This window comes from Poecilia formosa, unplaced genomic scaffold (genome assembly GCF_000485575.1).
Source record: "Poecilia formosa unplaced genomic scaffold, Poecilia_formosa-5.1.2 Scaffold180, whole genome shotgun sequence".
In the NCBI taxonomy this organism is placed as follows: Eukaryota; Metazoa; Chordata; class Actinopteri; order Cyprinodontiformes; family Poeciliidae; genus Poecilia; species Poecilia formosa.
The window spans coordinates 833,722-848,937 of NW_006800119.1; the positions used below are offsets into that span (position 1 = coordinate 833,722).

A 15,216-nucleotide genomic window follows, 5' to 3' on the forward strand; every position below is an offset into this window, starting at 1 on the left:
CGATTACTAAATTATTCGTTTACAACAGCCCTAGTTCATTGACACTTAGATTAGTGAATGGTAAGAACGTGCACAAAGGGTACTGTCTGAAAAGTCTGAATACATAATAGTGAAAGTACATTCCACTGTATGAAGTACTCTAAGAGCTCAATAAGACTAGAGGTGATGTTTACGTGTCGTCCTGACCTAGTTTCAAATGACCCAATCATTTTTCTTATTTCTACCACTTTAATTACAGCAAAAATTGACAATGTGACACTTTCAAATCAAAGAAACTTCAAAATTAAAAAGAATTCCTCAATAAAAAAAATATGTCAGCTCCCTGCTGTCCCAGATGTTGGGCAGCAGAAAACAGAGTTCATACTTGTACCTTCTCTGTAGACTGTGCTGTTCCAAAAAAGATGGGAACGAAGGCCAGCCAGATGATGCAGGTGGTGTACATGGTGAAGCCAATGGGCTTTGCCTCGTTGAAGGTCTCCGGGACTCCTCTGCTCTTGATGGCATACACCGTGCAGGTGATCATGAGCACAATGCTATAGCTCAGACAGAGTATGAGCGACAGATCGGACATGTCGCACTTCAGGATCCCACGTGCAAACTCCGGATTCGGAGGCTTTAGCTCGTCGTAGTCAATGGTTGTGTGAGGGGGAACCACGCCAAACCAAACGAACACCCCCAGTAACTACAGAGAGAGAGAGAGAAGCATTAGACTGCTGCAGGTACTGAACTGATGATGTATGTCACGAAAACGTTTACCGGTTTACCTGAACCGAAATGAGGATGAAGGTGATAATCAGCTGAGAAGTGGGGCTGATGAACTTTGGAGGCGTGACTGATTTCTTGCCCTGTTCAAAGATCCGGTAGATCCGATTGGTCTTGGTTAGCATGGCGGCGTAGCTGATGCACATCCCGAGACCCAGCAGCAGCCTGCGTATGGTGCACACACCCGCACTGGGCTCCGCAATCATGAAGAAGGTGATGAGGTAGATGAGAAAGATGCCCGTCAGCAAGACGTAGCTCAGCTCTCTGCCAGATGCGCGAACAATGGGCGTGTCGTTGAATCGGACGAAGGTGGTGATGACTCCGGTCGTGGCTAAGATTCCCAGTATGGCCAGGAAGACGGGGATGATGGCCCAGGGAGAGCTCCACTCCAGCTTGATTATGGGCGTGGGACGACAGCCTGTGCGGTTCTTCAGGGGCCGCATGTCAAAAGGGCACATGTCACAGGTGAACTCGTCCAGCAGGAACTGGTAGCCGTCACAGAGCTCACAGTGCCAGCAGCAGGGAACGCCCTTCACCATCTTCTTCCTCTCACCAGGCTCACAGGGGAAGCTGCACACGGACTCCGGGATCTTGCGGTCGCCTCCTGACCACTGCATCTCCTCCAGCTACGGTAGAGGTTCAAACACACACTCGTGTAACCAGTCTTGATTTCTGTCATCACGTAGATAACACTAATAGAAAATATTGTTTGCTAAATTTGACTGAGCTGAAAAACAAAACCTCACAATTTGGAACTTTCTACTTAGATTTCTGACTTTATTCACTCCAGCTGATTTTCTCCCACTGGAAAATGTTGGAATTTTCAACATTTTGAAAATTGTTGAAAATTTTCAACAATTTTGGATTATTATTTTCTACTGAAAATAATAATCCATTATTTTCAATGGATTATTTCCATTGAAAATAATCAATTTTCAATGGATTATGAAATTTGGATTTCATAATCCAAATTATGAAATTTGGATTATGAAATGTCATAATCCAAATTATCTTACAGGATGAAGTCTTCCATTGTGGACTGAAGTCCCTCTCATTTAGACTCACATCTAATTGATTTTTCATATTGTAAGCACAGGTGGAACATGGCACTAGCATGAGGCAAATTCACCTGGATATCAGCAAAGTTAGCAATAAAACAATATATATTGAAAATAGGTGTTATTTTGAAGGATTGTATAGGTTTTAGAGAACCAATGATCATTTTCTAACACCTGTGAAAAAATAAAAACAAAGAAATATTTTTTTTATTATATCACTATTATTTTTATTTTCTCTACTGACAGATTCTCTTTGACAAAACCAGATGCTTTTTTTGTTGGTAATTTCCCATTAGTTGGTATAAAAGGTCTGAGTGGTGCAGATATTTACGTTAAGTCGCAGGTGGTTTGTCCACTGGCCGATGACCCTGTAGCCGGGGTTGCTGACGTTGGACATTTGGTACTGGAAGATATCGTAGCGACCAGGAGCGTCTCCATTCTCATTGAACATCACCGCCGTACCTGCGCTGCCTGTTGTTTGGAGGAAGACTTTTAAGAAGTTGAACCCACACAAGACGTGTGACAGAGAAACCGAGGATACCGAGAGAGAGAGAAAATGCCCACACACTGTTGAATACAGTATTGCTTACTTTAGTCTCGCGCAGTCATTTGAAAGCTAAGTGCAGGACGCTTTTTAGTGACTCCAAGCGTACAGTCTTTCAGCGCACTCTGCTCTCTTGCCCTAACGTGATTGAATGCTCCTCTCGGGTCCCCGCAGGCGCTCTCAATCAGAAAGTCTTCTATACAAGACAAGGTCGCCCAGGAAGGAGGAAAGCAGTAAATAGGATGCTTTCATAGAACACTCTTTTTTTTTCTTTTCATTTTTCCAAACTGTGACTCTTTTTCAATAAAAGACGATGGAGGGATGAAAAGCGGGAGTGTTGTGCGCACAAAAGGCCGAGGAGGTAGCCCCGAGGGGAGGGGAGGGGAGGGGACGCGCTTTGAAAGGAAAGCAACGTGTTGTGTTCTGCAGTTTGGAGCATAAGCAGAAAGCATCTCAAAGCTTTCATATTAAAGCTGGCCTTCCCTTCTGCCACTCTCCCCTTTAAATCAGCTTCTTTTTTTCTTTTTCTTTTTTTTGTCAAAACGGCCTTTGATAGGTCTAAATCTTAATTTCCTTCCAGTTTGTCCTCTTTTCTAAACGTGACACAGGAAAAGGTGGAAAAATCAGTCCGGCGGCTGAGGACTCACCGTTAAAGTTTACAGAGCGAATGTACTGGAGGAGCATCCGGCCCTCCACGGGGTCCATCTTCTCGCAGACGCCCATGGAACCGGGACAGAGGTCCATGTGCATGCTGTGCAGCGCGTGGGCCATGGCGTACACGGCGTCGATGACAAACTGCACCTTGCCCTCCTGTTCGTACTGAGAGTCCCGGCTGATTCTTTCTTCGCCTAGCGGGAAACATCATGTCACACACACAGAGAGCCGAGGTTAAGTTTCAGACGTGTACGGTCGCTGTCTTCGCTGCGTATTGAAACCGTGGGCTCCTCACCTGTGCATTTCCTTCTGTCGGGGTCGTATTTTATGCCGGGTCGAGTCAGTTTGCACTTGAAGTCGTCCTCCCAGAATTCAGCAAACCAGATGTTTCTTCTGTTGTTTTCCAGCGACCTCGAGGTGAAGTACTGGTCAAAGCCTGGATCAAGAAGCATTTCGTATTGAGTTCAAGTTCATGGGGGTTTATACGTCAGTGAAACACACAGCTGAGGGGAAAATCAGAAGGGGGAAAAAAAAGTCATGTTTTTATACAAGCAAGTTTGAATGTGATTCTGGTTTCCTCAATTTAAATAGGACGACAATATCAGATCGGACTTATCAGTCATTCATGAACTATTTTATTGCATTATTAGTCAACTCATTGATAAATGTCATATGTAATATCCCATTGGATGTGCATCCAGCCATCCCAGATGTATAAATCTCGCATACCATCAATAGAGGCTCTTTTTGGCAGGATGGTGACTGCTCCTTCTGCCACCTCTTCCTGATCTTCGATGGGGGAGCTTTTGGCCCCCCAGCTGTCGGACCCAACAAACAGGAAGTGGCCTGTCAGGTTGGCTTTTTTCGCAGCCTGTAGTACCCGTCTGAAACACACAAAAGCAAAAAATAATGGATCATTCTCTGGTAGGTTTCGTCAGCTCTCATATCATAACTGCGGCAGCCAGTGGAGCTTGGCTCACTTGATGTCGTCCTCATTAGCAAAGATGATGACTCCGCGAGCGTTAGACGTCTCCATCAGTCTCTTGATGATTTTGTCGAACTCGCCTCGTCTGGGCTCTCTGGGGATCTTTATGGACTGAGCGATGCAGAGACCCCCTGCAAAACAGGCAGTACAGACGATGTCGGGACTGTACATCCAATTCAGTTCAAAAATACTTTATTGGTTCCACAGGGGTAATTAAATAATGTGCTGTAAAAAGTATTTTACCATCCCGCAAATTTCTTGTGTGTTTTCCAGACACATGGTGCCATTTTATAGCGTAATCAAGTAACTGTGTTACTTTCAGTTGTTATAGAAATTCTACAGACATCAAATGCGACTTAAAAGAAACATGGCTTTGTAGTTTAGCGCCTTGTAATTGGGCCTCTATCTTTTTAAAAACTCCTGCTCTTTCTGAAACTCCGCCTTTAGGAAGTATTCACAACATGGCTCCTCTATTAACCCTTTAACAACAATTTTACCAGTGTTTTACCAAGAAGTAGCTCTTTAGCATGCACAGTTCCAGCAGATGTTTGCTAATTGCTGATGACTAGTCTGAAGGAGCTGAGTAGGAGAGGAGCTGCTCTGTGAGGCCGAAGGCCAGAAGCTTGGAAACTGCAGCTCAGAGGAGGAGCTGCGTCTTGAGGGCGGAGCTAGGTCCACCCAAGCGTTATGCACAGCTGAGCGGTTGCCGTGGGAGATTAAAGGATTTCTCAAACATGCATGAAAGAATCACAGCAACTCTCCAGGTATGATGAGGGAATATCATCATAACATCATGTAAAACTCAGAAAAGTTGATTTTACACAGTACTACTCCTTTAAATGTTCAGGTCATCAAACTAATTTTAATATCAAACGACGAGTAAAAACAAAATCCACCTATTAAATGACGATTTCATTTATTAGGGGGAACAAAGCTATCAGAACCAATGCATTTTATTTCATTCCCATTGGTTTTTGAGCATAAATTATCTGTTCAATGTCAACAAAAACATCTTGTTCCACATGCTTGTTGTGTCCTCTACCAACTACAAGCAGGACTATTTCATAAGTGTTAAGAGAAATGTTCAGGAAGTTTTCTTCATGCCACACTTCCCTGAAACACTAACTTTGTGAAATGCACAACCAACAGTTGTCTAGAAAAATCAATACATACAAACAGTTTTGCAGGGCTACATGTATGCTGTCAAATATTGATAGGAGGTGTACGTGGTTTAGTTGCTGCCCTGGTTTATCTCAAAAGTCAGGCATAATAAGTTCTTAGTAGTGTAGTCATGAAAGATTAAAGAATGTAGGGTCACGCAAGGAGCTCTGAGACTTCTACTAGCACGCTGCTCTTTAGCAAGTACACTGTTAAAGAGCATAATTTGGCACGCTAGCTTTTGGTGTAGCAGCACTAAGTACCATCAAGTGTGGCTGCAGGGAATTTACACGACTCCTTCTGTTTTTTCAGTGTGAAAACACAGCTGTTAGCTCTGGACTTGGTGCTAACATCTGACTCGTTACGATTCCCCGACAAGAAATCATGACCATCTGCTCAGTTTGCACTGGTAAAGATGTCTAAACAGACATAAAAAATGAATCTTTTATCCCAGTTACGTTATCCATCAATGAAAAAAGTCTAACTTTTGAGAAATTACTGCCTTTATTTAAATCGCCAGCGGCACAATCGTTGCTGTTTTTGTGACTTGGCCAAATGTTTTGGGTCTTTATGAATGCTGATCCGTTTCCTGCTTTCTGACCACCACTTTTTTTCTTTTTTTTTAATTTAACATAATATTTTGAAATTACATGGAGTTCCTAATGCCACACCAAGAAACTTTGGAGAAGGAAAAAAATAAGTTCTTGAGATTTAGTGACCCTAAAATGCCATTCTTTCCTACAGTTTTATGTATATCTATTCCCCACGTGAACAGAAAGTGATTGGTTATTAGCTAGAATGTTTATAAACTCTAATCGACTTGAAAAAGTTAATTTGTTTAAAAACTGTGCTTGTTACACTTATTTTAAAACAGTTTTTAGCTGTACCCAAAAAGTGGGTATCTAACGTGACGTATGGGTGGGGTGCTACGTCAGGTGGGGCGCCAAAATAATGGTGGAAAAATTATTTCTAGTCAGCATTTTCTGAAGTTACTAGTAACAGCTGTTGCTTGTGCAAATTACACAATCAATAACTGATTAGGTGCCGTTCCGCTCCCACGCCTACCCCCATGTCGCTCGCCATTATTTCATAGAAAGGCGCTCCAGCCCCTTCGAGAATGCCCCAATAATGAGTTTGCATACACCTCAGAAAGTTATACCGGCTGTACCAAAAATTATACCATTAAAAACAACAATTCCTCAATTTAGTTATGAATTTTTAGGATAATATTCCAGAAAACATTAATTCATTTTAAGCCCTTGTACACATCTTTGTTTGTTTGTCAAAATTGCTATAAACGTCAAAGTGTTAGCATGCCCTCTGGTCACTGATGTATGACTTTAAATGGTTTTGAATCAATACATTAACGGTAGACCTACATGACAATGAGCTGCAATTGTTCATCATTGAGTATTAAGGGATTGCCCTTTCGTATTCCAGTCGTTTAATAAGCGAGAGCAGCGCAGCTCGGTGAGTAATCCCCCTCATTTGCAGAAGCAAATTTACAGTCTCACGGGCAGCGAAACTCGACCTGCTTCTCTGGATATCTGCACGAAGGCATCGACGCCGCTCTCCCCGTAGTTGCCTTCAGAGGCCAACGTGGAGACGTAGTTCCACCCCATGGCCTTGACGATGTCCAGCATGGCCTGGGCCTGGTAGGAGTCTGGGGGCACCACGCGGGAGAAGAACTCGTAGCGGCTGTTGTCGCTCAGCTCCGGGGCGGTGGAGGCGTAGCTGATCTGGGGGATCTGGGACACACACACACACACACACGGGACGGGTCAGCCGTGAGCAGAGGGGACGGGTCGAGTGGAAAAATGCGAGTGGCGCTGATTATTAGGCTGATGCGTGAATAATAAAAAAAAGGTAAAAAAGAAATGACAAGAGAATGCAGTGAGCCGTGTCAGAGGATGATGCACCACTTACTCACAGAAACACAAAGTCTAAATGAAGGCTTTCTATATTTATCCTGCCTGGATGTTGAGCATAAAAAAAAAGAAACATTTGGTCTAGATTTAACTCTTAGTGGCTGACATAGAAATTCAGATGCAACAAGCTAAAAGCATTTGTTTCTGGGTAAAAAAAAATGGATATGGAGATTAATTTACTAGTGTGCTACTTCTTTTAATGACGGCAGTGCATGTTGGCAGCCTTAACCCTGAACCTGCTAATGCCATCCAGGGCTTCAGCGTTAAGCCACGCTGAAGCCCTCCGCAGGGAGCAGGGAATGAGAGGAGGGGGGGGGAAAGGTAGACACAAGGGCTGGGGAAGGGAGAAGGAGAGAGGGGCGAGAACCATTTCACAGATTATCTGGAAGGATTATAGGGGTTTTAAGCAAATTATGTTAAGCACAGAGGGAGAGACAGCGATCAAGAGACTAGAAAAAGGTTAGCATTTCTCAGCTGTAAGCCATACAATAAATGTTACTTGATGCAGCTCAGTGTAGCAGCTGTTTTGAACCCTCCCAAACTCCTAATTTCCTGCTTGATATTTCAAGCAACACCAATTTTTTTTTTTGGGGGGTGGGGGTTGGTTCCTCCCTCAACCCCCCCAAAAATGAGACCTCTTTTATGAAACGAAGAGTCTGCACCAGGATCCCATAGCAGATCCAAATGTTTGCATACAAATCGCTAATGAGCGAGACAACGCATAATCCCCAGCAAATTAATCCCACAGAGGCATCCGCTCTAATTCTGGTGGTACAATCAATGAGCCACATCGGTGACACAGCGATCCCCTTCGTGACGGAACATCTCGCCGAAACTGTCAAAGACGTGGTTCAGAGCGGGAGCGGCGGCTGTGAGAAGCTGCACGAATTTATGAGTCGGGAGGGAAAAATCTGCGTTTCCCGAGGTGGGTGTGTAAAAGACACAATGACAGATTATGTTTTTGTAATTAACTTCCATTAGAGTTGTTAATTCTTATATAAATAAACAGTGAAATGGGTTAATTATTGCAAATTGAACTGCAATCTCTTTTCATCCTTTCGCTGTCTGACTTGTTTTTGAAGCCTTTATATTTGGCCTAAATTTTAACACATGAACGTGTTTTGATAAAAGTCGGTGTATGTTGGGGTCACTGTGTCCTGCCAAGTGGTCAACGGCCAACTCAAACCGGATCTGACCAGATCTGTGGGTTTCTGAAAACATATTGTGTTTCTCTCAAGATGTTTGGTGTCATCTACGGAGAACATTTCCTGCCACATATTGGCTGTGTTCCCAACATGGCTGGTGGCAAACTGAAAACAGAGCTTCTTGTTTTTTGCTTTTGTTTTTTTTTTTTTTTTCTTGCCCATCTTCCATAAAAAGGTCGGATTCATGGAGTGCAGGGACTAAAGGTTGTCCCGTCGATAGATTCTTAAATCTGACCTTTATGTTTCTGCAGCTGTTAGGCCTCTTGGCTGCTTCTCTGGTTTCTGCTTAGCCTTTAAGTTTGCAGCTATTTCATAGTAGCACATGTTTGGAACAAAAGTTGAAACTAGTGTTGAGTGGACATTTGTCAAGGCAAGAAGCCTTGTTTGCATCAGTCATTGCATAAAAATGAACAATAACAGTAACAATAATAATAATAATAATTATTATTATTATTATAATGTAACTCATCCAGCCCGATTAAGATCAGTTATTCAGTCTATGTTGTATCTCAGACTAGAAGCCTCTGCAGTCTGTTGCTATCTGGATATCAGGAGCAAATACAGCATTTAGCTAAATGTACCCAACCCAGGTCATAAGTTAGCTTCATCCTGAATCAGCGTCATCCTGCTGCTCTGATGCTGTTTTGTTTTGTTTTTTTCCCCATCCCTCCATTGAGCTGCTGAGAGGTTTTTAGAAGAGGAGGGTGGGATCTGTGATTCTGTAGTTAACATCTGCCTCGACTGCAAGCCGCTTCTGTTTGGCTGCTGCCTCAACACGCGCTGCGACGCTGTGTGCGACGTTCAGGCACGTACCAAACACCTTGTTTGGTTTTTCAGCTCAGCTTGTCGGATAACTGAAGGTGGGATTTCACAGAATGAGTTAATGGTGTACAGGGACAGCGAGTTAAAAATGCGTTACCGTTTAAATTTTAGTCACATCTTGTCACGCATCTTGTCATTTTATGACTATTTGATTAGAAAGATCACAAAGCAGTGTGTGGATTATGAGCCGAAGTAAAAAAAAAAACGGTAAATGTCTCACAAAATTCAGGGCAAATTAAGTCTGAAAAACAAAGTGGTGTTCAGATTTGAGAGATGTTTGACTATTTGCCTTTTCAGCACTTTTTCTCACATCAGCTGTAGACTGACGCTTTCCTTAAAAAAACATCTGGATTCATACCGAGATTACATTCAATTCATTATGTGGCTTCTGAAGCCAATTACTTACACTGGATTTTATTTAGGGGTATTCTATTTAAGGGGACTGAATACATAAAAGTTTACTGATCTTTATCAGGGAGAATGTGTTCAAAATTATGTCATTTTCATTTTGTGCTACAGTTCTGCACCGTAACAGAGGATCCAGCAGTGAGTGAAAGAGGAAGGGCAGCTTCAGTACTGAGGGAGAAAGGCGCCAGAAGAGCTGATCACAGGTGAGTGAATGCAGCTGAGGAAGGGAGCAGACAGAGGCACGTGAGGACATGAAAAACAGCTGGGGAGGTGAATCAGGTGAGTCAAAGCAGAAGGGGGGAAAATATTGAAACTGATACATTAAACCAATTAAACCAGCTTAAAGCAGAAATGATGAGGATGAATAAACTAAGACGAAGGAACAAACCAAAAATAGTGAGAAATGAGCAAACATGCAATCAGAACAGGAACATGAATGAAAACCAAAAGTTCAAACACAAACAGATCAAAACAAGATTGTACACAACATAACAACTCATCAAAATTCAATATGCTGATTTCAGACAACAAAAGAAAAAGAAAGAATATTATACATTATATTAACTCATTTTTAAAGCCAGAAGAGGTCAGTCAGCATCTGATATATATTTTTTCAAATGAATACCAACCAAAGTCCTACTGGAACAAACACAGATGCTTTCAGTCAAATGGTGGGCTTTAAGACAAACAACAACAAAAACAAATATGGTGCTAAACTGGTTGAGGCAGTAAAGGAACCAAAATCAAAAGATAGAGACGATTGACAATAAGTAACGTTAGAAAAGATCTGGTCATTTTGAGAGAAGTTTTTAGTCAACCCATTAAATCTGAAGTTAAACTGAAAACTTGGAAACAATTCTACAATGGTTGCATTAGAGTATTTATAAAGTGGAAAATGTTTTCAATTTTTTATTTTTTTAGTTTTTGCTTCGCTAACCTTCAGAAATATCAACTAAAGCTTCTATTTCATATCTGTCACAATCTTTGGGCCTATCTAAAGTATCTACAGCTCACGCCTGGGTTACGGAAAATGTATATGTTTTTTCAACTGAATTAGGACTATTTCGTACCACTGAATGCTAAATGACATCCATTTTTCTCAATCAGGTTTTTGTTCTGTAGCTTATAGCTCAAAATCTGATCTTCTGACTAAATCAATGACATTTTGTGACATTATCAGTTCATTTCTGTTAATATTTCTTATCCAAAAAAAGGTTTTGGGAGAACAGTGTATTAATTAAATGTTATAAACTTGCATTTCTGTAAATTAAATAATAATCACTGATAAGGAGAAGTACATGTGAATTGAACATTACGTCTCCGTCTCTTTTCTGTCCCGATGGAGCCTCTCTTCCTGCTCGTCACTCATTGATCAGATTCTCAGGAAACCAATCCAGATGTGAGAACAAGTCATGCATTTTGATGCTCATGTTGCTCCATAGTTCAGAAAGTTGACCTGATTGATCAAAACCAATGTGATTTTTGGATTGGGAACATCAAAATAACCCTAAATCAGTTGAAAAACCCCGGACATTTTTTAGCAGTTTATCGCTTCCATCTTTGTCGGTCAGAAGACAGAGAATCAGGCCACTCAGCCGTTTCCCTTCATTAGCAAAAATAAGTACAGCCTCACCGCAAACAGTCTGAGCACGTTGGCCACCATGATGGACACGGAGCTGCCCGATGCCCCGATCACTCCCACCACCCTCTCCGGTTTGGGGATGATGGGGGTCTCTCCGTTGGAGCAGCGGACCCCCGAGTTGTCCTTCTGGATGAGGGCCTGGACGAAGGTGAGCGACTGCTCCAGGGCGTAGGTGTCCCTGGAGCAGGTGTCGAGGATCCGGGCCCCCAGGGTGATGTTAGGCAGCAGGTCGGGGTCACTGTTGATCTGGTCTAAGGCATACAGCATGGCCTCCAGCCGATGGATCCCCTTCTCCCTCTTGATCTCGCCGCAGGGCACGCCGGCAGGCCCCCGGGAGTGGACCGGGAAGAGCCCGCCCAGGGTGATGTCGCCCTCGATTTTGAGGCTGGACTGGGGCTGGGTGCCCAGTGAGAGGGGGCTGAAGCCCACCAGCAGGAGCCACAGTGCACGAAGCCATGGACGGAACACAAACAGCGAGGTGGAACGGCAGAGGAGACAGTATGGACCGGCCTCTGGCATCATGATGATGTCCAGCAGAGGTACTGGCAGCACCGGGCCACTCCGTCTACCTGTAGGGCAGAAAACAGGAGCAGTCAGGGCGATGAATATTTCATTTCTCCCTGTTTTATGATATTATTCTGTTTTCTGCTGTAAAAACAGAAAACATAATGTCATACAGAAAAACATGTATGATATTCTGCTGTATGACGTTTTAATGTTTTCTGAAGAAGTCGTCGTTGAAAGTGAGAATTTGTTCTGAGGACAGAGGGTTCAGGTTTTGTCCTGTTACAGGAAACATACGCAGTGATCAGATCATGACTGTAATAATCAGTTGTTTTGTGTTGTTTTTAAATAAAACGTAAGCCGTACAATTTGTCAAAGCAGAGATGTAAACAGTCGGCCTCATTTATACCAACCTCGCAGCTAAAGATGGTGACTAAAGCGTCGCTCTGATTTTTGCAGCCAGGACTCAAACATTAGTCAGCACAGAGAGAATAAAGGACGGATTCAGAAAGAAATATGCAGCATTAATAAAGCTCTTCCCCTAGTGAATCGAGGAAACGTCAACATTTCAGGAAGACTGAAACATAAAGAAAGCTGCTAAAAAAAAAACAACAAAAAAAACCTGAGAAACCTCTAAAAGTCAAGGAGAGATCTAGAGTTTAGAGTTGAAATTCTGGATCACAACTTGATTTCACTCTTCTTCTACCGGGAAGAGAGAAATTAAAAGATGGTTGCTATGGACACCCAGGTGTGTGAAAGCAAGGAGAATTTCAGTCTTTGATCGTTACATAAATCACAAGAAAACTTCAATGTGGGGGAAAATTTTGAAAATATCAAAACAGTTTTGACACATTTCAGCTACAAAAACCGAACATTGCCACTGCTGAATTTAGGTCACGTGTCAAACTCGAGGCCCGTGGGCCAAATCCGGCCCGCCGCAGCTTTTCATGTGGCCCTCTAGAATCAAGATTAAACACTGAGATTAAATATTATGTCACAAATCAAATAAATGCGGTTTTAATCTGCTTACTGCCAATTTATATCAATCAGTCCCTCCAGTTTTTGGAGAATTATCATGGAAATTCACACAAAATCAACAAATTAGCAATTTATTAATAATACATAACTGGGAGTTTATTGCAGATTTTTCTCAAACATTTTCAAAAATTTTCTCACTTGTACTAAACAGCTAATATCTGCAAATATTTCGAAATTACTATCACAAACACTTTGATTTTAATTGCAAAAAAACACAAAAAATCACAAAATCCTGGAGGAACTGAAAAGATGTTCAGTAATACTTAATTTTAAGAATTCATTGATATTTTAAGAGTTTGTGAACAGGTTTTATGTTTTATCAATACATTCTGCCACAACCGGCCCTTTAAGAGCCTTCCTGATCTGGATTTGGCCCAAAACAAAAATGAGTTTGACACCCCTGATCTTGTGGTTGTATTATTTTAGGAACTAGCATTTGCTTGTTTTTTCCTCCTGCTTTTGCTTTATTTCACAACTAAAAAGAACAGAAAGATGGCCAAAACAAGTGCATAAAAAGTAAAGTAAAGTAAAAAAAAAAAAAAAAAAAAGGGCAGAGGATGAGGAGTTTTGTAAACAACCTGCATGATGACACGGAGAGAACGCTGGAAGCTTTTATCGTGAAGAGCTTAGAGCCGATGATGGAAAACATTGTAAATTTTGCAAAACCAGAAAACATCATGAAAACTGACGGGGCACTCCGTGCCTCGAAACGCCAACCAGGTTGATTATATCTGCATGAGAAGAGCGAGAGAGACAGAAACACCCACAGCTGTCTGTGGACAGTTTTTCTTGATATTTTTCACTCCAACGACGTTTGAAGTCATTTTATCTGTCCAGATTTAATTCTAACAAAGCTGCTGTTTTTGAAATTTTTGGCATGATTCTTCTCACATATTTAAATTCTGCTTTTGATTGCTATTTTAAGTAATGCCTAGAGTCAAATATATGACGTTTAGAATTTGAATTTAATAGATTGAAATCAATTTGAAATACAAGGATGATAGAGAAAGTAAGACAAATCGCTTTTTTTTTTTTTTTTTTAAATACACCTTTACAAACAACTTGTATGAAGAAGTAAAGTCATTACTCACCTGCCCATTCTTCATGGATCACTCTTCATTCATTCATCCATCACAGGAGATTGTCCAGGCGGGCCTCCAACCTCGGTCCAGATTCGATGGGCTGCACTTCAAACCTGAGGCTCTGTCATCTCAGACTGCCTGCTCTGCACGGTTAGAAAAAAAACAACTAAAAAAAAACAAGTTAGAAAATATAAAAAAAAATAAATAAAAAAAATAACTGATGTAATTAAAAAAAAATACTAAATGAAGAAGAGGCTCTCGAGGGTTTTAGAGTGCGGCATCCTGGCAGAAGCAGAGGGAAGTGCAACATTACGGCATGAGAATCTCCAAATCTCTGCCAAATCCCTTAAAAGCTCTCCTCCCGTTCTGCCGTCCTTTTTTCAGCCGTGCGCGTCTCTGTCCAGAGCAGTCACTCCTCCCTCCCTCACTCCGGGGAACCCTCGCTCTCTCTCTCTCTCTCTCTCAGCGCACTAATGGCCTCAGATTGGGATTATCATGCAGCCGTCTGTGAAGAAAGCACTAGGTGGACAAGCTCACTTTTCTCTCTCTCTCTCGTGCAGCTGCAGCAAAAAAGAAAAAAAAACCTCCTCCCACTCCATCACTTTGAGAGATTAGATGAGCAGCAATTTGCTCTCTCTCTCTTTCTCCCTCTCTCTCACACAAACACACAAACACACCACATCCACTCACTATCACAACGTTGTCCACATGCACACACACACACACACACACACGCACACACACACACACACACAATGGCAGAGAATATCAGAGCACAGAACAGGTTTGTGCGCTACAGAACGTAGCTGGATTAGGTTTCCGATTGATTTGAGTCGATGCTCTGAAAAAAAAAAGAGCAGCTCCCAGATCAGTTTGTAGCTCATCTGTCAATTAGGAGCTCGGCTAAAGGATCACTGCCGCCATGTACTGGACAGATACACACCCAACTTAGAAAAGACAGTTTTATATAAGGTACAACGTTTGAAAAAAAAAAAAAAAACCCCCCAAAGGACTGAACAGTTTGCAGAAGATGAGATACAAGTTGAAAAATGTAACAGAATGTGATTTCCCATAACATGGGACCTCCTCAGTGCCTTGAGCTACGAGCTATTTTCCGTTTATATACAGCACCTGATTGGAAAAAAAAAAAAAAAAAACATTCCCCCCCCCAAAAAAAACTAAAACTTGGCGCCCTGGGCTACTGCCCTACCAGCCCAGGAGACACCAACGCTACATGCAGGAAGATAAATAGACGTTTTTTAAAATTATTTATAAATAGGATTTTTGAAAGGTTTGGCAATTCAGAGCATTTATACGAAATTGCTCTGAATTAACTTTAAGCAGATTTGATGAAAAGAAACCCTCTATGTGAGAACTAATATAAATTCTCTGCTAATTAAGTATTTTGACTAATTAAGTATTTTGA

At 41.9% G+C, this 15,216-nt stretch overlaps 1 protein-coding gene across 1 annotated transcript in view; it reads right to left on the bottom strand.

Moving 5' to 3' along the window:
* grm6b (glutamate receptor, metabotropic 6b) overlaps positions 1-14,486 on the bottom strand; it is an 18,529-nt gene extending 4,043 nt beyond the window's left edge. The window contains exons 1-10 of the mRNA XM_016678339.1: positions 13,800-14,486; positions 11,158-11,735; positions 6,693-6,909; positions 3,999-4,134; positions 3,748-3,902; positions 3,314-3,454; positions 3,012-3,212; positions 2,152-2,291; positions 765-1,388; positions 371-682 (exon numbers count right to left, since the gene is read on the bottom strand). Of these exons, the coding sequence (XP_016533825.1) occupies positions 371-682; positions 765-1,388; positions 2,152-2,291; positions 3,012-3,212; positions 3,314-3,454; positions 3,748-3,902; positions 3,999-4,134; positions 6,693-6,909; positions 11,158-11,688 (2,457 nt within the window). The 5' untranslated portion in view covers positions 11,689-11,735; positions 13,800-14,486. The remainder of the gene's footprint in view (positions 1-370; positions 683-764; positions 1,389-2,151; positions 2,292-3,011; positions 3,213-3,313; positions 3,455-3,747; positions 3,903-3,998; positions 4,135-6,692; positions 6,910-11,157; positions 11,736-13,799) is intronic.
* Between the last annotated feature and the right edge of the window lie 730 nt (positions 14,487-15,216).